Source organism: Loxodonta africana, chromosome 9 (assembly GCF_030014295.1).
Source record: "Loxodonta africana isolate mLoxAfr1 chromosome 9, mLoxAfr1.hap2, whole genome shotgun sequence".
Taxonomy (NCBI): Eukaryota; Metazoa; Chordata; class Mammalia; order Proboscidea; family Elephantidae; genus Loxodonta; species Loxodonta africana.
Window position 1 is genome coordinate 16,222,386 of NC_087350.1, and position 24,282 is coordinate 16,246,667.

Sequence of the window (24,282 nt, forward strand, 5' to 3'; positions counted from 1 at the left end):
CATCTTGTTTGGTACTGTCAGAGGAAGCACGATGCAGCTTCAGGGGTAGGAGTTGGAGAAACCAGGCCCTGGTTTGTTTCTCTCATGAAGCCACTTTGTGACCTTAGAGGTAGTCATTGCTGATTGGAAAAAACTTCACTGCCTTAAATGTTACAGAATGTGCTTTAAAACTACTTAAAGTTTTACAGTGGTTTAAAAAAGTGTTGTTAAATAATATGTTTGTTGTTTTTGTTTTTTGTTTATAGTGAAGGTTAACAGAATATCAGATTTTAGTAATATATTTAATCATACTGTGCCAGTATTGTAGGGTATTTTAATGGCTAAATTTATTTTTAACAGGATGCTGACAAACATATCATCAGGACCCTGAAGGAACAAGGCCGCCTTCTTGTTGCCAGCACCTTCACTCATAGCTACCCTTTCTGCTGGAGGTGAGAAGAAACTGCTGTTGCTAGAGCATCATGTTTGTGGACACACATATTCTCTGTGCTTGTGCCATCCTGTTTGTGCTTCCCAACTCCTTTGTATCCTTTGGAGTCACTGTTTGGAAACTGCCTTTTTTTCCTTTTTAAGGAAGGATTTTATGAATGCGCTAACATCTCATGTCTCTCCACAGGAATTGTATGAGGAAAATAGATATACACATACATTTTATATTGGGTCTGTTGTTTAGGGTGAGAAACATAAAATTTTGTAATGGAGTTTAATAAGAAATATGATTTGTTTTAGTACAAAACCGTGCCAGAAAGATGTGGCTGAGAAGGAACTGTTCAGTGGCGTCCCACTGGCCCTCCTATTCTCTTCGGTGCTACAGTTGGCAGCGTTTCTTAGACAACTGTCACACACCAGTAGAACTATGTTTTACTTTCTCAAAAAACCCGTTACCATCGAGTCGATTGTGACTATAGCGACCCTACAGGACAGAGTAGATATGCCCTGTCGGGTTTCTAAGGAGCAGCTGATGAATCCGGACTGCCGAATTTTCAGTTAGCAGCCGAATGTTTAACCGCTGCACCACCAGGGCTCCATTTGTTTTTACTTCTAGTGTTGTTTTATCAGCTTGTGCCTTTATTCCACCATGCATCTGTCAGTTTGTCATATTGTGGTGGGTTACATGTTGCCGTTAGCCTGGAAGCTATGCCAGTAATCTTTCAAATACCGGCAGGATCACCCATGGTGGACAGGTTTCAGCAGTGCTTCCGGACTAAGACAGACTAGGAGGAAGGACCTGGTGATCTACTTCTGAAAAAATTGCCAGTGAAAAATATGAATAGCAGCGGAACATTATCTGATATGGTGCTGGAAGATGAGCCCCTCAGGTTCGCAAGCACTCAAAACATGACTGGGGAAGAGTTGCCTCCTCCAAGTAGAGTCAACCTTAATGACGTAGATGAGTACAGCTTTTGGGACCTTCGTTTGCTGATGAGGCTCAACTCAAAATGGGAAGAAACAGATGCAAACATCCATTAATAATCAGAACGTGGAATGTATGAATCTAGGAAAACTGGAAGTTGTATAAAATGAAATTGAACGCATAAAGATCGATATCCTAGGAATTAGTGAGCTGAGATGGACTGGTATTGGTCATTTTGAATCAGTCATATGGCCTGCTGTGCCAGGAAAGACAAGCTGAAGAGGAATGGCCTTGTATTCATTGTCAAAAAGAGTATTTGAAGATCTGTCTTGGAGTACAGCACTGTCAGTGATAGGATAATATCCATATGCTTACAAGGAAGACCCGTTAATACAATTATTACTCAGATTTACCAACCACTAAGGCCAAAGATGAAGAAACTGAAATTTTTACCAACTTCCGCAGTCTGAATTTGATCAAACATGCAATCACGACGCATTGATAATCACTGGTGATTGGAATGCAAGACTTGGAAACAAAGAAGAAGGATTGGTATTTGGAAAATATGGCCTCGGTGATAGAAACAATACCGGAGATCGCATGATAGAATTTTGCAAGACCAACAACTCATTCCTTGCAAATATTTTTTTTAACAACATGAATGGCAACCATACACCTGGACCTCACTGGATGGAAAACACAGGAATCAAATTGACTATATCTGTGGAAAGAGACTGTGGAAAAGCTCAATATTATCAGTCAGAACAAGGCCAGGGGCTAACTGTAGAATAGATCATTGATTGCTCATGCATAAGTTTAAGTTGAAACTGAAGAAAATTGAAACAACTCCATGGGAACTAAAATACGACCTTGAGTATATCCCACCTGAATTTGGAGACCACCTTAAGAATAGATTCGATGCATTGAACACTAATGACCGAAGACCAGAGAAGTTGCGGGATGACATCAAGGGCTGTCATACCTAAAGAAAACAAAAGGTCATTAAAAAGAAAGGAAAGACAAAAATGGAGGGCAGAAGAAACTCTGAAACTTGCTCTTGAACGTATGGTAGCTAAAACAAATAGAAGGGAGCCCTGGTGGCATAGTGGTTAAGAGCTCGACTGCTAACCAAAAGGTTGGCAGGTTGGCAGTTCGAAGCCACCTGCTGCTCCTTGGAAACTCTGTGGGCAGTTGCCATGTCCTACACTCTGTCCTGTAGGGTCACAATGAATCAGAATAGACACGACGGCAACAGGTGTGGTTTTTTTGTGCCAATGAAAGAGCCCATTCTCAAAAACAGTAAAGAGAATGGCAGAAATGATGAAGTAAAAGAGCTGAACAAAAGATTTCAATGGGCAGCTCCAGAAGACAAAGTAAAGTATTATAATGAAAATGTGCAAAGACCTAGAGTTAGAAAACAAAAAAGGAAGAACATGCATGGCATTTCTCAAGCTGAAAGAACTGAACAAAAAGTTCAAGCCTAGGATTGCAACATGGAATGATTCCATGGGCAAAATATTGAATGACTTAGGAAACATCGAAAGATGATAGAAGGAATACACAAAGTCACTGGACCAAAAATAATTAGTCAGTGTTCAACCAATTCAGGAGGTAGTGTATGATCAAGTACTGACGGTAATGAAAGATGGGTCCAAGCTGCACTGAAGGCACTGGTGAAAAACAAGGCTCTCGGAATTCACAGTATACCAATTGAGATGTCTCAACAAATGGATAAAGCACCGGAGTGGGTCACTCATCTGTTCCATGAAATTTGGAAAACAGCTACCTAGCCAACTGACTGGAAGAGATCCGTATTTGTGCCCATTCCAGAGAAAGGTGATCCAACAGAATGCGGAAATTATCAAACAGTATTATTAATATCACATGCAAGTAAAATTTTGCTGAAGAGAATTAAAAAACGGTTGCAGCAGTAGATCGATAGGGAACTGCCAGAAATTCAAGCCAGATTCAGAAGAGGCCGTGGAACCAGGGATATCATTGCTGTCAGATGGATCTTGGCTGAATGCAGTGAATACCAGAAAGATGTCTATCTCTGCTTTATTGACTGTTCAAAGGCATTTTACTGTGTGAATCATAAAAAATTATGGAAAGCACTGCAAAGAATGGGAATTCTAGAACACTTAATTGTGCTCATGTGGAATCTGTACATAGACCAAGAGGCAGTCATTCAAACAGAACAAGGAGATGCTGTATGGTTGAAAAGCAGGAGAGGTATGTATCAGGGTTGTATCCTTTCACCATACTTATTCATTCTGTATGCTGAGCAAATAATCCGAGAAGCTGGACCGTATGAAAAAGAACAGGGCATCAGGATTGGTGGAAGACTCATTAACAACCTGTGTTATGCCAATGACACAACTTTGCTTGCCAAAAGTGCAGAGGACATGAATCACTTACTGATGAAGATCAAAGTCTACAGCCTTCAGTATGGATTACACGTCAACATAAAACAAAAATCCTCACAACTGAACCAACAAGCAACATCATGATAAAGGGAGAAAATATTGAAGTTGTCAAGGGTTTTGTTTTGCTTGGATCCACAATCAATGCCCATGGAAGCAGCAGTCAGGAAGTCAAATGATATATTACATTAGGCAAATCTGCTGCTAAAGACCTCTTTAAAGTGTTGAAAAGCAAGGATTCACTTTGAGAACTAAGGTGCATCTGACCCAAACAAACAAACAAACAAACAAAAAAAACCTGTTGCCATCAAGTCGATTCTGATTCAAACTACCGACCTTTTGGTTAGCAGCTGTAACTTTTAACCACTATACCACCAGGGTGACCCAGGCCGTGGTATATTCATAGCCTCATATGCATGGGAAAACTGGCCAAAAACAAAACAAAACAAAACAAAAATCTGGAGGACTGAAGATGAATTGATGGCTTTTAACAATGATTTTGGCAAAGAATATTGACTATAGCCTGGACTTCCAGAAGAACAAACAAATCTGTTTTGAAGAAGTACAGCCAGAGTGCTCCTTGGAAGCATGGATTGTAAAACTTCATCTTATGTACTTTGTACATGTTATCAGGAGGGTCCAGTCTCTGGAGGAGGACATTATGCTTGGTGAAGTAGAGGGTCTGCGAGAAAGAGGAAGACCCTCGATGAGATGAATTGACACAGTGCTATGACGATGAGCACAAACATAACAATTGTGAGGATGACGCAGGACCGGACAATGTTTCATACTGTTGTACACAGGTCACTATGAGTCAGAACCGACTTGAAGAAACCTAACAACAACATCCGTTTTTTTGGTGTTGTGGAGTGAGATGACTGGTTAAAAGTGAGATTTATCAGACCTTTTTTTTTTTTAATTCTTTTATGTTCTTATTTGTAATACAATGAATATTAGCAGAAGGCCAAGTGGTGGTGATATCAGTCTTCCCCGGTGCCAGTGTCTCTCAGTCTGACCGCTACATTCTGTGTCTTCGTATCCCAGGTCAGACACACCTCTGATTTACAAGTCTGTGCCCAGCTGGTTCATGCGAGTGGAACACATGGTGGACAGACTGCTGAGCAACAATGACTTGTGTTATTGGTGAGCAGAAAAACATTATTTCCTCATAATATGTTTTGTCACGTCAGCAAGTAACTATTGGTTTACGTTTCCCCCAAAATAATAATTATTTTAGTAGCCACCTTTTATTGTGTTTTGTAGGAATTGCCATCTTTTTTTCTGTATTTTCAGGAACACAACATTATTATTATTATAAGAAAAGGGATAGCATCCTTTTTATGATAAGACATTTGTAAACCAAAAATTCCTTTACCATCGTATTAATTCCGACTCATAGCTGCTCTTTAGGACAGTAGAAGTGCCCCGTAGGGTTTCCAAGGTGGATTGAAATTACTGACCTTTTGGTTAGCAGCTGTAGCTCTTAACCACTGCACCACCAGGGCTCCAGGGATCGTTTTTCTTTTTTAAAACCAATCAAAATAAAAAACTGCCATTTGTTTGATTTACATGTATTTTGTGGAAAAAGTCTGGCTGTACTCTTATTTAGGCTTATATGTTAGTTGTTTTCTGCATAAACGTTTTTTAGTGGTCCCTACAAAAGCCATTTACATTTACTAGTTGTGATACTTGTTGAGTTTTTAGAATAAAATGCTGGATTCTACACATTGGCTTTACGGACAGTACTCTAACCAGCAGGATATGTACACATGAGAGGTTTTATTTAAACCTGTCGAAACAAGACTTGAGTCTGTGTATTTCAGAAAAATGTTTTTTACTGAGAGTTTAGAGGGTTAGCACTCATTCTTATGCCCACAAGGCCCCAGCTGGACTAAAGATGTGTATTTGACTATTTGAGAATCTCAGGACAGTAAGGGAAATGACTTTAATCTCTAGTTTTCTAATGACCCTGATTTCTCCAAATAAGACTGTTTTGTATATTTATGACTAGTAAGCTCATTGAAAAACCAGAAAACCAAACCCATTGCTATTGAATTGATTCCAACTCCTAGGAACCCAATGAACTGCACCATAAGGTTTCCAAGGAGCTGGCTGATGGATTTGAACTGCTGACTTTTTAGTTAGCAGCCAAACTCTAACCACTGCAGCACCAGGGCTGCTGTAAGCTCGTTAGTTTACCTAATAATAGCAGTTAGGTAAGTCAAGGATTTTGTAAGGTCCTAGGCATTAGGCATAGTATATTAATAAGGTCACCCACACCCATTGCATCCTTAGGGGCTTAGACTTTTGAGGCATGCAGACTTTTGGCCTACAAATATTCGTAGGCTTATGTGGGTGTAACGTACAGTTTTGACTCATTAATGTTCTTACAGAATTGATTATCTGATTTATTTATTGCAGGGTCCCAGAGTTTGTGAGAGAGAAGCGATTTGGAAATTGGCTAAAAGATGCACATGACTGGGCAATTTCCAGAAATAGATATTGGGGCACCCCTATTCCACTGTGGGTCAGTGATGACTTCCAAGAGGTGAGGTCGCAAGTTATGTCCTTGATTTTGTTTTTGCTGAAGTGCTTTCTCTGTGCCATCTAAATATAGGGTAATAGGATATGATTTCCTTTTTCTTTGCTCCTTTCTTACATCATCTGTTTTTTCCCTCTTTATTCATTCCTATAATCATGACAGAATAAGAATGTTTTGGGGTTTTTTTTTTTGTTTTTGTTGTTGTTTCCATTTATTTTTACTTTAATTCAATGTACTTTTAGAAATTACCCTCAACGTAAAAGTCAAGAATGCAATTTGTGTTTTTCTCAGAGAAGCTCTCACATTAAATTTTTTTTTTCATGTGTTGCTCAGATCTTACTTATGTTGTGCATTATTGATGAATAGTGCAGCAGAGATTCCTGACCCCTGCACTAAATTCATAGCATGTTAAACTGATTTTATAGATAGGGAAAAAGCAAAACTTGAAAAAAAAAAGTTCAGTAAAGCATTGCAAACCTTTAATTTGTAAAATCAGGTGAAATATGCATATATTTACACACACACACACATACTCAGACCATTAGAGCAGTGATGAGGTGAAGGCGTGGGGATCCAGGAACGGAGCCCTAGGGGCCTTGGTGAGTCTCTCTTACAGACCCGAAAAATAATAGTTCAGTAGACTCATCAAGGGTGGGAAGAAGGACATTTTAAGTCTTTTCAGGATGGAACAGGAAGGGCAGAGAAAGAGGCCTTGAATTGCCGTAGCAGCTCCTTTGGCACAGTCCCTCCAGATGATGCCCTTTGTTCTAAGTGCTCTACCTGGCCGCACATATCAGCCTCCTTACTGGGATAGAGTCCTAGCATCTTGTAATCTAGTCTGATTATTTTGAACTTGTCCACGCATAATAATTTAGTTTTAGCTTTGACTTGGAAAGATTTCGTATTTAAGAGACATATTCAAGTGCCAGGAAGAGCCTCAGACACCTTAGGATAGGAGCATAAGGCATATCACTTAGGCTGATTCTTTTTAGTAGAGATTTGCATAAACTTACTGAATTGATGGGTATGAAGATTTAAAATAAAAGAAAATCCTCTCTGTATAGGGACCTACTCCTGTAGCAGTAGGTAAATAAAATAATGAAGTCAGTACTTGCCTTTTCAAAAAGTTATCTTTAGTCTTTCAGAAGAGGTATGCCAAGCTGATGATGACAGCTGATGATGTCAGATCACTAGCCCAGGTTGACCTGTTAATTAACTCTTTTAGAAAATCAAGGTTATCTAAACATAAATAGCCTGTTGCCCTCCCTTCCAGTCGATTCCAACTCACAGCCGCCTTATAGGACAGAGCAGAACCGTCCCCAAGGGTTTCCAAGGAGTGGCTGGTGGATCCAAACTGCTGACCTGTTGGTTAGCAGCTGAGCTCTTAACTACTGTGCCAACAGGGCTCTTTTCTTTTTTCTAAAACTTTCTAGTGTTGTTTTATTAGCTTATGCTTTTATTCCACCACTCATGAATGCTACATAAATTAAATCTCAGTATCAGAAGTTTGGCTCTGAGGAGCTCCTGTCTTTTAACTTTGTTTTTGACAGGTAGTATGCATTGGATCAGTGGCAGAACTTGAAGAGCTGACAGGAACAAAGGTCTCAGATCTCCACAGAGAGAGGTCAGTTTCTGAATGTGTTTGATTCCCTCAGTTCAGTCAGCATTCGGGCTAGCTCCTCGCCTGTTAAGATTTGGTCTGTGTAGCAGGTCACATGTAGAAATTACAAGTTTACTGAATTACTCTGTTGCTAACTCACTTTACATTGAGATAATGAATGTGACCTCTGTCCTTGACTTGAGAGCAATTGTAGAATTCCTGCCTTCCATGTGGGAAACCTGGGTTCCATTCCTGGCCAATATACTTCATGTTCATGGAGATGTGCATGTTGCTAGGATGCTGAACAGATTTCAGCAGAGTTTCCAGACAAAGACATAATGAGACGAAAGGGTCAAGTGAACTATTTCTGAAAATCAGGCCGTCGATCACAGTGGCCAGTCAGCAGCAGCTTGTGGGGATGGCTCAGGACCAGGCAGCATTGTGTTTCTTTGTGCGTGGGGTGGCCATGAATCATGGGCCCATTTGATTACAGCTAACAACAATCCTTGACTTAAATGTCAAATGGCTGCTCATTCCATGACTTTGACAAATGACCTTTCAGACCAAGAACTCATAGTACTCTCTGAAAGCCTTTTGATACCTGCTGATATGTCCATTTGTATATGCATGTGATAACGTCTCAGGGCTTTATGCCTTATTTGCAATTAAACGGCAAATTCTGTTGTACTTAAAATTAATAGAAATCACTAATTTTTTACTTATTAGCATTGACCATCTGACTATTCCTTCGCGTTGCGGGAAGGGATCATTGCACCGAATCTCTGAGGTGTTTGATTGTTGGTTTGAAAGTGGCAGCATGCCTTATGCACAAGTCCATTATCCGTTTGAAAACAAGAAGGAGTTTGAGGATGTTTTTCCTGCAGACTTCATTGCTGAAGGCATTGACCAAACCAGAGGATGGTAAGTTCCTTATTCTTTCATCAAGTGTTTATTTAGGTAGGATTTTACTGAGCGCCTACCATGTATTGCTGGATGCTGGAGAAATGGTGAGGGGCACTGGTGGCACAGTGATTACAAGCTCAGCTGCTAACTAATGGTCAGCAGTTCGAATCCACCAGACGCTTCTTGGAAACCTTATGCAGCAGTTCTACTTTGGCCTATAGTATAAAAACCTGTTACCGTTGAGTCGATTCTAACTCATAGCTATTCAAAGGACAGAGTAGAACTGCCCCATAGGGTTTCCAATGCGTGGCTGGTAGATTCAAGCTGCCGACCTTTTTGGTTAGCAGCCAAACTTTTAATCACTGCTGTACCAGAGCTCCAGCCTATAGTATAGGGTCACTATAAGTTGGAATCAGCTCAACAGGCTCTGCCCCTACCCTCTGCCCCTATCACCACAGCACAGACATTAAAGGGTCTTTTGAGAAGGAGTCTCTCACAGCAGTAGGCCTATAGTTTTACAATTTGAATTATTTTACTTATGTTTTGGAATATAGAGGTTAATTATACTGGAAATTTAAGTGATATAAAACAATGTATATGCTTTGCTTATTTACTTCAAATGATATACTCATTTGTTTAGTATTTATGTGCAGGATGTTGGGTGGGGTGCTAGAAATTTTGAGGCTATATGGAAATTTGCCTTATAAATTATCATCCTAAAAAATTGCAGATTAAAAAAATAATCACACGGAGAGGAGGATTTTGGTATTGGTTTTATGTGGTGCTTTATTTAATATAGTCCCCTCATCCTCTTAGCTGGGAAAAAATGAGTTACCTTCTCTTTGTCAGATGAGCGTTTCTGGTCTAGATTATAGTCATACTTTCATTAGTAATGTTTCTGCAGGAGTGTGTTTAATGAATGTTGGTGTCATTTTCTGCCTTTACAACTTGTGGTCATCACAAACTGAGTGAATTGGAGCCTTAATGTTTGGAAAGTGCTATGTGAGAAACATAATTGCACTCTCAAAGCCTTCAGTCTTTTTTCAGTTTCAAATCTATCTATAGGAATAGCTGATTTTAGGGAGGGCCAGATGACTTCTCAGTAAGCTTGTTTGGCTGACCCTGACCTACCCAACCTGCTGCCATCAAGTCGATTCCGACTCATAGCGACCCTACAGGACAGAGTAGAACTGCCCCATAGAGTTTCCAAGGAGCACCTAGCGAATTCGGACTGCCCACCTCTTGGGTAGCAGCTGTAGCACTTAACCACCATGCCACCAGGGTTTCCCTGGCCCCGACGGTCTTTTAAGATCCTCACTGTAGGTCCCCTTGGCCATGCTGCCTTCCTTCTGTATTCCCTCGGACTTGAGCTGGTTAAACTAGGCACTGGGTGTCTCCTTGGTCCTCCTCTGTAACTGGAAGGCATGCCTGGTCCATCACAGATGTTAGGCATGGGTTCTGATGTCCATCCTCAGCAGTTCATGTCCTCAGTGTTCCTGGGGCACAAAATCAGGTCCAGGGCAGCACAAGAGTATCACTTTCTGGAACAGCCTGCAAGGATATGATAAAGGCCCTCAGGGAACAAGCTAACTAGGAAATATGAGGTACATATCATCTGATAAAGTAAAAACCTTTTCTCGGTTTGTGTAGTTTACCTCTTGGATAGGAATGCCCTTTTGTTTCTTTTGTTGTCAGATTATCTGTCCAGTGTGACCTTGTGCCGGATGTGACACGTATTTTTGATTTCTCAGCCAGTCATCCTCCCTGTGGCCCTCTAACGCGGCTCCAGAGAGGACAGGAGGATGGCACTTTCAGGTGCTCTTCAGCTATCCGGGAGGTAGCAAGGAGGGGTTAGTGTATCACCCCAGTCTTTATCTAGCTTAGTGGTTCTCAGCCCTGGCTCTTTAACAAAAATAAATACTCGTGCTCGGCCCCTGGCCCAGAGACTGCTTGGATTGGTCTGGGGTGGGGCCTGTGCATCAGTAATATTTCAGCACTCCCTAGATGATTCAAGTGTGTAACCAGGATTAAGAACTATTTTTTAAATTGATTGCTAAAAAGTAAACTTATCAAAAAATTGAAATTCAGTCCTATAAGCAAATATAGTTTTTTCCTATGCTTGGAATCCTTTTCTGTTTTTATCAAAATGTTTTGTTATTTCAGGTTTTACACCCTACTGGTGCTGGCCACAGCTCTCTTTGGACAACCAGCTTTCAAGAATGTGATTGTAAATGGGCTCGTCCTAGCTAGGTAGGTGGCCTCCTCTTGCGCTTTGGGCTAGTGCAGCTCCTGATGCCTTTGTTTTCTGCTCCCAGGAATAGTTGCTTTCAAAGCAGCCACGTTCTGCAAGGGCCTGATCACAGTTTCCTTTTTTCTGAAGAGGAATTTAGGAATGTCCAGCTCAGTTCTTACTCTTTTAATCTCCTATAGTCTTATACTTGCTACTCTTCCTTTTCCTTGAAACCCCAGGAGTTTCAGTGAAACTAGTGTTCATTTCTTCATCCTTAGCTTTCTGTCTCCACGTAGGAGAAGTGATAGATTGAGAGCTAAGCTAAATGGAGGAGAAAGTGAATACTTTTAGGCTTTACGTCTTTACCATGATTCTACCTGCTAGTAGTAAAATAACATTTCTCTATCACTTAGCAGTTTTAAGGTACTTTTGTAGATCTTATTTAGTCTGTATATTGGTCCTTTAATATAGATTTTTATTGTCCTCCCTTTATCATATGAGGAAGCTGTGGGTGCAGGAGACCATGAGCGCCTCAGGATTGGAGCTGGGAGTGCCGCAGGCAGTCTTGACTCAGACACTCCCACCCAGATCCCACCCTTCCCCTCGCCTGAAACTGCTTCTCGCATTGAGCCCTACTTCCCATTTTCTCATATTACAGCTGAGCCTAATTTTCCCTCAGCCGTTTTCCCTATTCCCTTTACTTTTGTTACCTCTAGTTGTTAAAAATAAAAACAAAAATAGATTAAAAAAAAAATGTTTACCCACACAGCTGCCTCGTTCAGTATAAGTAGTGTGAGGAAGAGAAGTAGGATAGCTGACGTTTAGTGCGTACTTACTCTTTGCCAGGCCCTGTTGTGAGCATTTACATGTATTAGTTCATTTAGACTCACAGTCATTTGAGCTGGGTGGCGTAATTATCCCCTGTGACATTTGAGGAATTTGAGACACAGAAAAATAATTTGCCGAAGGTCGCAGAACCAAATAAATGGTAAATCCGGGATCTGAAAACAGCAGGCTGACTGTACAGACTGTGCTTTTTCTCCCTTAATTGATAATTTTATTGAGATAATTTTAGATTCACATGCGGTTATAAGAAATAACACACACCCTTGTAGGTTTTGTATTGATAATACAAATCCTTGTAGGTTTTGCCCGTTTCTCCCCAGTGGTAACATTGTACAAAACTGTAGTACAACATCACAACCAGGTATTGATACAGTTCACCACATTGATCTTATTCAGATTTCCCCAGTGTTACTCATACTCATTTGCTTGTATATATTTAGTTGCATAGAATTTTATCACACAGGTAGGTCTCCGTATCCACTAGCCTGATCAAGATACAGGACACTTCCAACACCATAAGGATCCCTCTTGTTGCCTTTTTATAACCACACCTACCTCCTTGCACCCCTCTATCCCTCATCCCACTAATCTGTTTTCCTTCTCTGTAATTTTGTCATCTCAAAAATGTTCGTATGTAAATGGAATCGTTATGGTATGTAACTTTTTGAGGTTTTTTTTTTTTTTGCCCAGCATAATTCTCTGGAGATAGATTCTGAGTTGTTGTGTGTATCAATAGTTCTTTCCTCTTTATTGCTAAGTAGTATTCTGTGATGCAGATGTACCACTGTTTGTTTAACCATTCACTTGCTGAAGGACATCTTGGTTGTGTGAGTGTTTGGCGATTGTGAATAAAGCCACTATGAATGATCACATACAGATTTTTGTGAGAATTAGTTTTTATTTCTCTGGCACAAATGCCAAGCCTGTATTTTTGGGGGGGACGAGGGCAGCTAAAAATACATATAATGGAACACTTGCCAAGTGAATAGGTTTTACATGTACAGTCAGTGACATTTTGTTCATCATGTTGTGCAACCATTACCACTGTCCTTTTCCAAATGATCCCGCCACCATTGAGAGAAACTCCTGCAGCGCCCCCTAACCAATGACTACCCTCCACCCTTCCTCCCGCTCCTGTTGACAACTAATAAGCTTTGGTCTCTGTACATTTGCCTGTTTCATATACGTGAGGTCATACTGTGTCATTTTGCGGCTGACTTAGTTCTCTCAGCATAATGTTTTTAGGGTTCATACATATTGTAGCATGTATCAGGACTTCATTTCTCTTTATGGCTGTATAAATTTTACTGTACGTGTATACCACATTTTGTTTATCCCTTGCCAAGCCTGTGTTTTTAACTGTTTCACTATAACATCTTCCTGCTTCAGTCTACCTAAGAGCTTCCCCGTTGACTTATTACAGTATTCAAGAAGCTTACAGATATTAACAAAAAACCTTATTGTTTTATCCTAACAGTAGTTTGTATCTAAGTGAGTTATTCTTTTCCATTTGCATTTGTGTGTTCTTATTTGCAAATAATCTATAACCACATACAAAAATAAACTGATAGTGTAATCTCCCTTTTGTTTTCCAAGTGATGGCCAAAAAATGAGCAAACGAAAAAAGAATTATCCAGATCCAGTTTCAATCATCCATAAATATGGTGCCGATGCCCTCAGGTAAAAAACAGTGCTTTGCATTGTATTTATTAACGTCAGCATCGTTTGTTTCGTTAATAACATTCACTGCCTTTGGTTTATAATTAGCTTTTTTAAAAATGTATCCCTTTTATAAGGAATTACATTGTTGTGGTTGTTGATTTTAAAACCCCAAAAGTAGTTTTCTAAATAATAAAGACATTTAAAACCTCACAGTCTTTTTGAGGAAGAAGACCTATGCTTGATTTGCTTGAAAGGTTCAGGTGTTCCCTAGACTAGTTGCTGGTTGCCTCTACTTCAGTTCCTCTCTAGGCTTCCAGTCTTATTGGTGTTATAATTCTTTTTCATCCATTTATTTTAATTTTGTACTTATTCTTTAGAAGAGCCATATGAGATTTACGCTAAAGCAAATAAAATTGAATATTAAGAAGTTTCATAGAGAAATTAGAGCCGCCATTTGAAATAGTTGTGATCTTGAAATCACACAGTATTAGAGTTAAAAGGGACCAAAGAGATATTGTTCAGCATATGCATTTCATAGACAGGGAAACTAAGGCCTGGGGTTATGAGTTTGTGGCTAGACACACTCACCCATTACCTGTGCTACCCAGGAGCACTTAGTGGGGCTGTGCTGTGACTCCCAGTTATCTGCAAGACCAGGGCTCTCCCCAGCACTGTTGACGATTTGGCTCTACAGTTCTTCGTGTGGGGCTGTCCTATAGGATGCGTAGCAGCCTCTCTGGCCTCTGTTCACAGATGCCAGTAGCATCCCCCGCCCCCACCTCAACAGTTCCCTGTGTCAGGCTCCGAGCTCTGTGAAGGAAGAGCATGTGTGCCTTCTCTGCTTGTGAATCCCCTGTGTCTAGCACATTGTGGACGTAAAATTGTTGTGTGTGTGAATGAGGAGATGGGCTCTTTGGGATGCCCAGGTCTGCTTTGACCCTTGCAGTTCCTATACTGCCTGCAGTGAGACTGGCACAGGAATTGTACATTACGTTGATCTAGTGTCATGTTTTGGTGTGGCATTATATACACCCTTTTCTAATTTGCTAGCCTCTTACACAAAGTAAGAGCTTTTTGAGTTTTAAGTTGACCATTAGAAGAGCCGTATTCATGATTTTCTCCCCGTGTAGAAAGAAATGCCAGTTTTAGTCTTGCATGCTTAAGGATGTACCAAGTAATAATGCTTGGTTTATATCTTTGTACCTTTTGTGTGTAATTTTTTCCCTCTTCCAGATTATATCTGATTAACTCCCCTGTGGTGAGAGCAGAAAACCTTCGCTTTAAGGAGGAGGGTGTGCGCGATGTGCTGAAGGACGTACTGCTCCCTTGGTACAATGCGTATCGCTTCTTAATCCAGAATGTCCTGCGGCTCGAGAAGGTACGGACGTGGTGGTGGTGACAGGCCAGGGTCTGCGTGTGCAGTGCAGGCTGTGCAGGAGCTCCAAGGGGGAACTTGTGCACCACCATTTATCTCTGCTGCCCAGATACTGCATAGCAGACCCTGTGGGGACATGGGTGCCTGCTCTGGAGCTGGACTGGAGGTTCAATCAGAGCCATCAGGAAAGCCATAGTGGGAGCGCAGGACTCAGAGCTGGACCATCTGGGGAGGGTGCTCACCTTGCCAGGACACAGGAACCTCATCTGGAAAACAGTAATTGCATTGTATATTCACTTAATAAGTTGTTGGGTGCCTTCTCTTTGCCCGGTGCTGGGAACACAGCTTTGAACAAGATGCCCTCCCTCTCGTGAAGCCAGTGGGGCGGTTCCTAGGGAGGGGACAAACAGTGAAGCAGTCAGCTGATATCACTCAATAGGTACCATAAAGACAATAAAACCTGGTGAAGGGAGAGACCGCCACGTGTCTGTCAGTTTGTCATACTGTGGTGGCTTGTGTGCTGCTCTGATGCTGGAAGCTATGCGCTGGTATTTCAAATGCCAGCAGGGTAACCCGTGGTGGACAGGTTTCAGCGGAACTTCCAGACTAAGAAAGACTAGGGAGAAGGACTTGGTGGTCTACTTCTGAAAAAATTGGGCAGAGAAAACCCTGTGAATAGCAGCAGAACATTATCTGATATGGTGCAGGAAGATGAGCCCCTCAGGTTGGAAGGCACTCAGAATACAACTGGGCAAGAACTGCCTTCTCAAAGTAGAGTTGACTTTAATGACGTGGGTGAAGTAAAGTTTTCGTATCTTCATTTGCTGTTGTGGCACAACTGAAAAAAAAAACAGCTGTAAACATCCGTAAATAATTGAAATGTAGAATGTGTGAAGTATGAATGCAGAAAAATCGGACGTCGTCAAAAATGAAATGGAACACGTAAACATCGATGTCCTAGGCATTAGTGAGGTGAAATGGACTGGTGTTGGCCATTTTGAGTCAGACAGTCTTAAGGTCTGCTATGCTGGGAATGACAAAGAGGAGTGGCATTGCATTCGTTGTGAAAAAGAATATTTCGAGAAGTATCGTGCTGTCAGTGATACATTAAAATCCATACACCTACAAGGAAGAGCAGTTAACACAACTATTAATTCAAATTTACGCACCAACCACTAAGGCCAAAGATGAAGAAATTGAAGATTTTTACCAACTTCTGCAGTCTGCAATTGACTGAACATCCAATCAAAATGCATTAATAATTGCTGGTGATTGGAATGCAAAAGTTGGAAACAAGGAAGAAAGATTGGTAGTTGAAATATATGGCCTTGGTGATAGAAATAATGCTGGAGATTGTGTAATAGAATTTTGCAAGGCTAATGAATTACTCATTGAAAATACCTCTTTTCAACAGCATAAATGGCAGTTACACACTTGGACCTCACCAGGTGGAAAACACAGGAATCAAATTGACTACCTTTGTGGAAAGAGACAATGGAAAAGCTCAGTATCATCAGTCAGAACACGCTGTGGACTGACTGCAGAACAGACCATTAATTGCTCATATGCAAACTTACGTTGAAGTTAAAGAAGATTGAAACAAGTCCACGAGAACCAAAACATGACCTTGAGTATAACCCACCTGAATTGGGGATGATATCACGGACATGATACATGAAGAAAGCAAAAGGTCATTAAAAAGGAAAGAAAGGAAAGACCAAAGTTTATGTCAGAAGAGACTCTGAAACCACTTTTGAACGTAGAGTAGCTAAAGCAGATGGAAGAAATGATGATGCAAATGAGCTGAACAGAAGATTTCAAGGGGCAACTGAGAAGACAGAGTATTCTAATGACAGATGCAAAGACCTGGAGTTAGAAAACCAAAAGGGAAGAGCATGCTCAACATTTCTCAAGCTAAAAGAACTGAAGGAAAAATTCAAGCCTTGAGTTGCAGTTCTGAAGAATTCTTTGGGCAAAATACTGAACAATGCAGGAAGCATCAAAAGAAGATGGAAGGAATACACAGAGTCACTTTACCAAAAAGAATTGGTCAACCTTCAACCAATTCAGGAGGTAGTTATGATCAAAAACTGATGGAAAATTGAAAGAAGTCCAAGCTGCACTGAAGGCATTGGTGAAAAAAAAGGCTCTCAGAATTGACGGAATAAAAACTGAGATGTGTCTGCATACGGGATGCAGCGCCAGAAGTGCTAACTCGTCTATCACATAATTTGGAAGACAGCTTCCTGGCCAGCCAACTGGAAGAGATCCATATTTGTGCCCATCCCAAAGAAAGATAATCCATATTTGTAGCCCATTCCACAGAATGTGGAGATTATCAAACAACATCGTTAACATCACACACAAATAAAATTTTGCTGAAGATAATTAAAAAATGGTTGCAGAAGTACATCGACAGGGAAATGTCAGAAATTTAAGCCAGATTAAAAAGAGGAAGTGGAATGGGAGATATCACTGCTAATGTCAGATTTATCTTGGCTGAAAGCAAAAAATACCAGAAATATGTTTTCCTGTGTTTTATTGACTACCCAACAACATTCAACTACGTGAATGATAAATTATGGGTAACATTGTGATGAATGGAAACTCCAGAACACTTAAAGGTGTGTGTCAGGGCTGTGTCCTTTCACCATACTTATTCAATCTGTATGCTGAGCAAATAACCCAAGAAGCTGGACTATATGAAGAAGAATGCAGCATCAGGTTTGGTGCAGATGACACAAACTTGTTTGCTGAAAGGAAGGAGGACTTCAAGGACTTAGTAATGAAGATCAAAGACTGCAGCCTTTGGTATGGGTTACACCTCAACATAAAGGAAACAAATTCTCACAGCTGGACCAATCAGCAACATCATGATAAAGGGAGAAAATAGCAAAGTTTTCTAGGGTTTTGTTCTACTTGGATCCACAATCAGTGCCCATGGAAGCAGTGGTCAAGAAGTCAAACAACGTATTGCGTTAGGCAAATCTGCTGCAAAAGACTTCTTTAAAATGTGGAAAAGCAAGATGTCACTTTGAGGACTAAGGTGTATTTGACCCAAGCCATGATATGTTCAGTTGCCTCATATGCATGCAAAAGCTGGACAACAAATAAGGAAGGCTAAAGAAGAATTTTTTTTTTAAAGAAGAATTCAGTTAAAGATGGTTTTAAATTATGGTTTTGGCAAAGAATATTGAAATGTGTACCATGGAATGCCAGAAGAATCAACAAGCCTACGTTGGAAGAAGTATAGCTAGAGTGCTCCTTGGAAGTGAGGATGGTAAGACTTCATCTCATGTACTTTGGACATGTTACCAAGAGGGACCAGTCCCTGGAGAGGGACATCATGCTTAGCAAAGTAGAGCATCACCAAAAGAGAGGAAGACCCTCAACAAGATGGGTTGACACAGTGGCTGCAGCAATGGGCTCAAACATAGCAATGATTGTGAGGATGGTACCAGACTGGGCAGTGTTTTGTTCTGTTGTACATAGGGGTTGCTATGAGTTGGAACCAACTTGATGGTACCTAATGACGATGACAAAGGGAGAGAGTCATGGTGGGTTCGGGTAGGTTACTTTAAGTGGGTTAGACAGGGAAGGCCTCCGTATGGCCCGGCATTTGAGCTGAAACTATGAAAAAGAGAAGTTCCTGTTGGCTTGTTAGGGTGAAAAGTCACAATTGTGATGCATGTGAAAGTACCCTTTAAAGCACTTACCTCTAGTTAGAGCTCAGGTGTCATATCCTTTGAGAAGCTCTGGCTGAGCTCTCCATTGGAATTTATCAGTCCCCTTGGGCCGCGGGGCTGGTTCATTCCTCCAACTGACTGTTCCAGAGCCCGTCACATTTTATTGTACATGCTCTTGTCTGTGTTTAAGAGATTTAGTTTGAAGGCAGGGCCCCAGGACTACTCACCAGTACTACTCCAGCACCCTAAAGTATTAGTTAGTTGTTGAATAATTGTGTGGCGTCGTTATCACTGCTTGGGTAGCACTGAGTCGTGGCGGTCAGTCTTCAGCAGGCAACCTCATTCCTGTTGAACTCGACTGGCTTCAGTAGGCTAATGAGGAGGCAGCATGTTTCACTTTAGCCATTAGAAACCTAGCAGAGGGGATTCTTAGGGTGGATTTTCCCTGTGGGTTGAGAAAGGCAGGAGTGTTCCCCAAGCTCCTGTCTTTGTGATCCTGCCACCTCCTTTGTACATGGTTCTGTGGCAAGCATGTCAATGCCATATTTCTTGGACAGGGTTTCAATTTGCATCCCGCCACTAGTGTGGGACTCTTGCCAGGTCAGACTCTTCACAGCTGAGGCAAGTCACAGATAGCCTCTGTCACCTGGCCATATTAGCAAGACTCAGGCTCCATCTGTAGAAAGTTACATCTGGAGAAGAGCCAGGTACTCCTATCCTGCCAGCCTAGTATAGTTCTGTGAGAGTACCAATTACTGTGGTTTGCCATTGAGCCACCTTCAACTCATGGATACCTTAGGTATAATAGAATAAAACATTGCCTGGTTCTGTACTGTCTTCACGATCGTCAATATGTTTTAGTCCGTTGTTGTGGCAATTGTGCCAATCCATCTCATTCCCTTATTTTCACTGACCCTCTGCTTTACCAAACATGATGTCCGTTGCTCTTTCCTGAAGATGAGTCCAAAGTAAGTGAGTCAAAGTCTCGCCATCCTTACTTCTCAGCAACATTCTGGTTGTGTTTCTTCTAAGACTGATTACTCATTCCTTTGGCCGTCCAGGGTATATGCAGTATTTTTTGCCAGTACCACAGTTCAAACACATCAATTTTTCTGTCTTCTTTTTTCATTATTCAACTTTTTTTTTAAATGTATATTTTTATTGTGCTTTAGATGAGGGTTTTCAGAGCAAATTAGTTTTTAATTAAAACAATTAATATACATATTGTTTTGTGACATTGGTTGCCAACCCCCATGACGTGTCAACACTTGGTCCTTCTCAATCTTGGGTTCCCCATTACCAGCTTTCCCGTCCCATCCTTCCCTCTCTTCTTTGCACCTAGGCTAGCGTGCCCATTTAGTTTCATGGGCCTGTCTCCGTCTAATCCTTGACTGAAGGGTGAACCTCAGGAGTGACTTCAATACTGAGTTAAAGGGCTGTCCAGGAGCCATCATTATCCAACTTTTGCATGCAGCTGAGGCAATTGAAGGAGCCCTGGTGACACAGTGGTTAAGTACTCAACTGCTAACTAAAAGATCGGCAGTTTGAACCCTCTAGCTGCTCTCCAGGAGAAAGATGTGGCAGTCTGCTTCTGTGAAGATGTACAGTCTCGGAAACCCTGTGGGGCAGTTCCACTCTGTCCTGTAGGGTCAGTATGAGTCAGATTTGACTGGACAGCAATGGGTTTGATTTGGCTTGAGGTGATTGAGAATATCATGGCTTGAGTCTTGTGCACTTTAGCCATCAAAATGATATCTTTGCTTTTTAAAATTTTAAAGAGTTCTCGTGCAGCAGATTGCCGAATGCAGTACATCATTTGATTTCTTGACTGTTTCTACCATGGGCTTTGACTTTTGATCCAAGTAGATAGATACATAAATCAAGAGGCGGTTGTTCAGACAGAACAAGGGGGTACTGATTGGCTTAAAGCCAGGAAAGGTGTGCATCAGGGTTTTATTCTTTCACCATACCTGTTCAATCTGTATGCTGAGCACATAATCCAAGAAGCTGGACTATATGAAGGAGAACGGGGCATCAGGATTGGAGGACGATTCATTAACAACCTGCGTTATGCAGATGACACAACCTTGCTTGCTGAAAGTGAAGAGGACTTGAAGCAGTTACTAACGAAGATCAAAGACCACAGCCATCCGTGTGGATTGCACCTCAACATAAAGAAAACAAAAACCCTTACAACTGGACCAGTGAGCAAGATCATGATAAACAGAGAAAAGTTTAAAGTTGTGAAGGATTTCATTTTACTTGGATCCATAATCAACAGCCATGGAAACAGCAGTCAAGAAATCAAAAGACACATTGCATGGGATAAATCTGCTGCAAAGGACCTCTTCAAAGTGTTGAAGAGCAAAGATGTCACCTTGAAGACTAAGGTGTGCCTGACCCAAGCCATGGTATTTTCAATCACATCATATGTGTGTGAAAGCTGGACAATGAATAAGGAAGACCGAAGAATTGACACCTTTGAATTGTGGTGTTGGCGAAGAATATTGAATATACCATGGACTGCCAAAAGAGCGAACAAACCTATCTTAGAGGAAATACAGCCAGAATGCTCCTCAGAGGCAAGGGTAGCGAGACTGCGTCTTATATACTTTGGACATGTTGTCAGGAGGGATCAGTCCCTGGAGAAGGACATCATGCTTAGCAGAGTACAGCGTCAGCGGAAAAGAGGAAGACCCTCAATAAGGTGGATTGACACAGTGGCTGCAACAATGAGCTCAAGCATAACAAGGACTGTAAGGATGGTGCAGGACCAGGCAGTGTTTCGTTCTGTTGTGCATAGGGTCGCTATGAGTCGGAACCGACTCGACGATACCCAATAACAACAAGAATGAAAAACCTGAGAAACTCAACTTCTCCGTGTATCACGATGTTGTTTATCAGCCCTGTTTTGAAGATTTTAGTTTTCCTCTGCACCAACCACAAATGCAAAGATGGGGAAATTGAATATCTGTTACAGACTGCTTCAGTCTGAAATTAATCGAACGTAACAATGATAATTACTGGGAATTGGAATGTGAAAGTTGGAAAGATAGGAGGACCAGAGAAAATACTGCTGTCAGGAGGATAATAAATCAGTCTTCACGTGCCAACTGTGTCTTGTGGAAACCTGAGAATCCCACTGTTCTATTCCCAACTATGAGGATATTAAAAACCCTCACTTTTCCACTTCTCAGTCAGCCACTCACATGACACTTCCCTCCTTGACCCTAGCCACCAGGAGATGGTTCACATCTCACAAGATAAAAGGACACCATTCTTCTGACTGCCAGATAGGCAGAAGTTAACCCCAAGCTGAGGAGCCCACACAATGCCCTTACTTCTACCTGCTGGCTGCTGCTTCAGGATGCCAGCAGGCAAGCTTGGGAGTTCATAGGACACCATTACGTTCACCTGCTGGATCCTAGAACTCCTTTGAGTCTTGATAATTGGCTGGAAGGACTCACAGAACTCTCAGAAAGTACTGTGCTTAGAATTGCAGGTGTAATATAGCAACAGGATACAAATCAGGGTTAGCATAAGTGAGGTATGCATGGGTGAGGTCCGAGAGGGTTACTGTCAGAAAGCTTCCATGTCCCAGTGGGGCGCCCTATCCTCCCACATTCATTAGCCCCCACTCATTGGCACAAATCCTCAGGAGTAGTCTGAATATTTTAATAAAGGCACCTCAGCTACTCAGGAATTCTCTCCCGGAAACAGGACAAATTGAGTTCTTGGTCTCACAGTGAGCTAGGTAATTGAAACAACACAGGAGATTGCACTGAGACAGACCCCCCCACCCCCCAGCCCACAGTGCTGTATTCTTTACCTGGCTTCCTCCCCTGCAATGCTGTGTCTCCTGCCCCCGCCTGGCCCTGCACCCCAGCTTCGCGCTTAAATCCTGCTTTGGCTTGGCGGTTTTATGTAAACCTCATTGCACCTGTAGTATGGTTAAAAATGTTGCTGACATAACTTATATGAACTCTCTACTTGTAAACCTCTTTAAAAGTAACTTGCCTGTTCGCCCTTGGCGAGCAGCAGCTCCAACTGACTCCATTTCCTTGTACAACGGCATGAAGGTAGCTTTCCTGTTCTTCTGCCTCATTCTCATTTATTGGCCGGTATGAGTCATGCCAAGTAAGAACCTGGGGTTTCCACCTGGTAACATTTCGATAGAATTCTGCAAGACTAATAACTTATTCATCGGAAATAGATTTTTGCAACAACGTAATTCAAGTTGAAGCAAGTTCAAGTTGAAGCTGAAAATCAAAGCAAGTCCACGAGGGCCAGAGTGTGACCTTCAATATATTTCACCTGAATTTAGAGACCATCTCAGAAATAGATTTGGTATGCTAAACACCAATGACTAAAAGCCAGAAGAATTGTGGGAAAACTTCAAGGACATCATATATATATCAAAAATCACTAAAAAGACAGGAAAAAATTAGAAAGATGTCAGAAGACGCTCTGAAATTTGCTCATAAGCACAGAATAGCTAAAGCAAACAGAAGAGATGATGAGGTAAAAAAGCTGAACAGATTTCAAAGGGCAGCTCAGGAAGACAATGTAAAGAATTATGAAATGTCCAACGACCTGGAGTTAAAAAACAAAAAGGGGAGAACGCAGTCAGCATTTCTCAAGCCGAAAGAACTGAAGAGAAAATTCAAGTGTCGAGTTGCAATACTGCAGGATTTTGTGGGTAAAAATTTAATGATTCAGGAAGCATCAGAAGAAGATTAAAGGAATATAGAGTCACTGTACCAAAAAGAATTGGCCGTCGTTCCACCATTTCAGGAGGTAGCGTATGATTAAGAACCATCAGTACTGAAAGACAGAGTTCAGGCTGCACTGTAGGCGTTGATGATAAACAAGGCTCCAGGAATTGACAGAATGCCAGTTGAGTTGCTTCAACAAATGAATGCTGGAAACATTTACCCATCAATGTCAAGAGAGCACCAAAGGGTGGTAAATTGGGCAATAGAGATAGGTGAAGGGGGCCTTTAGCATAGAGGAGGATTGTCCAAAGCAAGAAGAGGGATATAGAGCATTCTAGGTAGAATGAACAGCTTAAGCAAAGAAATTCCCAGCACTCATTTTTAATGTATGAATAGTGATCTGATCCTAGTTGATTTTTCTGTAGTTTCTTTCTTTGGTTTAAAACAACTAAAGCTGTGTGAACTATACTACACTAAGTACTTGAGGACAAGATTTTGGAGTATCTCAATTCTCTATGGTGTGGGGGTGTAATTTTCTCCTAGATTGTCTTGAGTCTACTCAAAAATGTAATTCATTTTTTGAGGACTTAATATCCCAACTTAGTATCTATTTTGAAAAAACTGCCAAGAATCAAATACAGATTGCTGAAAGGATCTGGGTCTTTTTTTTTTTTTTTTTTTTTAATTTTTGCTGTTTCTATTAGTTTAATGGTTTAAAGAGTCTGTTTCTCTCACAGTAACTTCCCCCTGAGCATTCAGAATGTCTTCATAATTGTAAATCACTAGGAGGAAGAGATAGAATTCCTCTACAATGAGAACACGGCTAAAGCCAGCACCAACATCACCGACTGCTGGATCCTGTCCTGCATGCAGTCGCTCATCGGGTTCTTTGAGACAGAAATGTCAGGTAGGTCTCTTCCCGGCCGCCCTCCTTGGTATGAAGATT

At 41.3% G+C, this 24,282-nt stretch overlaps 1 protein-coding gene across 2 annotated transcripts in view; it reads left to right on the top strand.

Moving 5' to 3' along the window:
* Positions 1-24,282, top strand: part of IARS1 (isoleucyl-tRNA synthetase 1) — a 119,244-nt gene that overhangs the window by 51,647 nt on the left and 43,315 nt on the right. For both annotated transcript variants that reach the window (XM_010600651.3, XM_003421084.4), the window contains exons 12-20: positions 340-431; positions 4,822-4,920; positions 6,199-6,325; positions 7,870-7,943; positions 8,646-8,840; positions 10,986-11,072; positions 13,495-13,578; positions 14,794-14,938; positions 24,123-24,243. In XM_010600651.3, the coding sequence (XP_010598953.1) occupies positions 340-431; positions 4,822-4,920; positions 6,199-6,325; positions 7,870-7,943; positions 8,646-8,840; positions 10,986-11,072; positions 13,495-13,578; positions 14,794-14,938; positions 24,123-24,243 (1,024 nt within the window). The remainder of the gene's footprint in view (positions 1-339; positions 432-4,821; positions 4,921-6,198; positions 6,326-7,869; positions 7,944-8,645; positions 8,841-10,985; positions 11,073-13,494; positions 13,579-14,793; positions 14,939-24,122; positions 24,244-24,282) is intronic.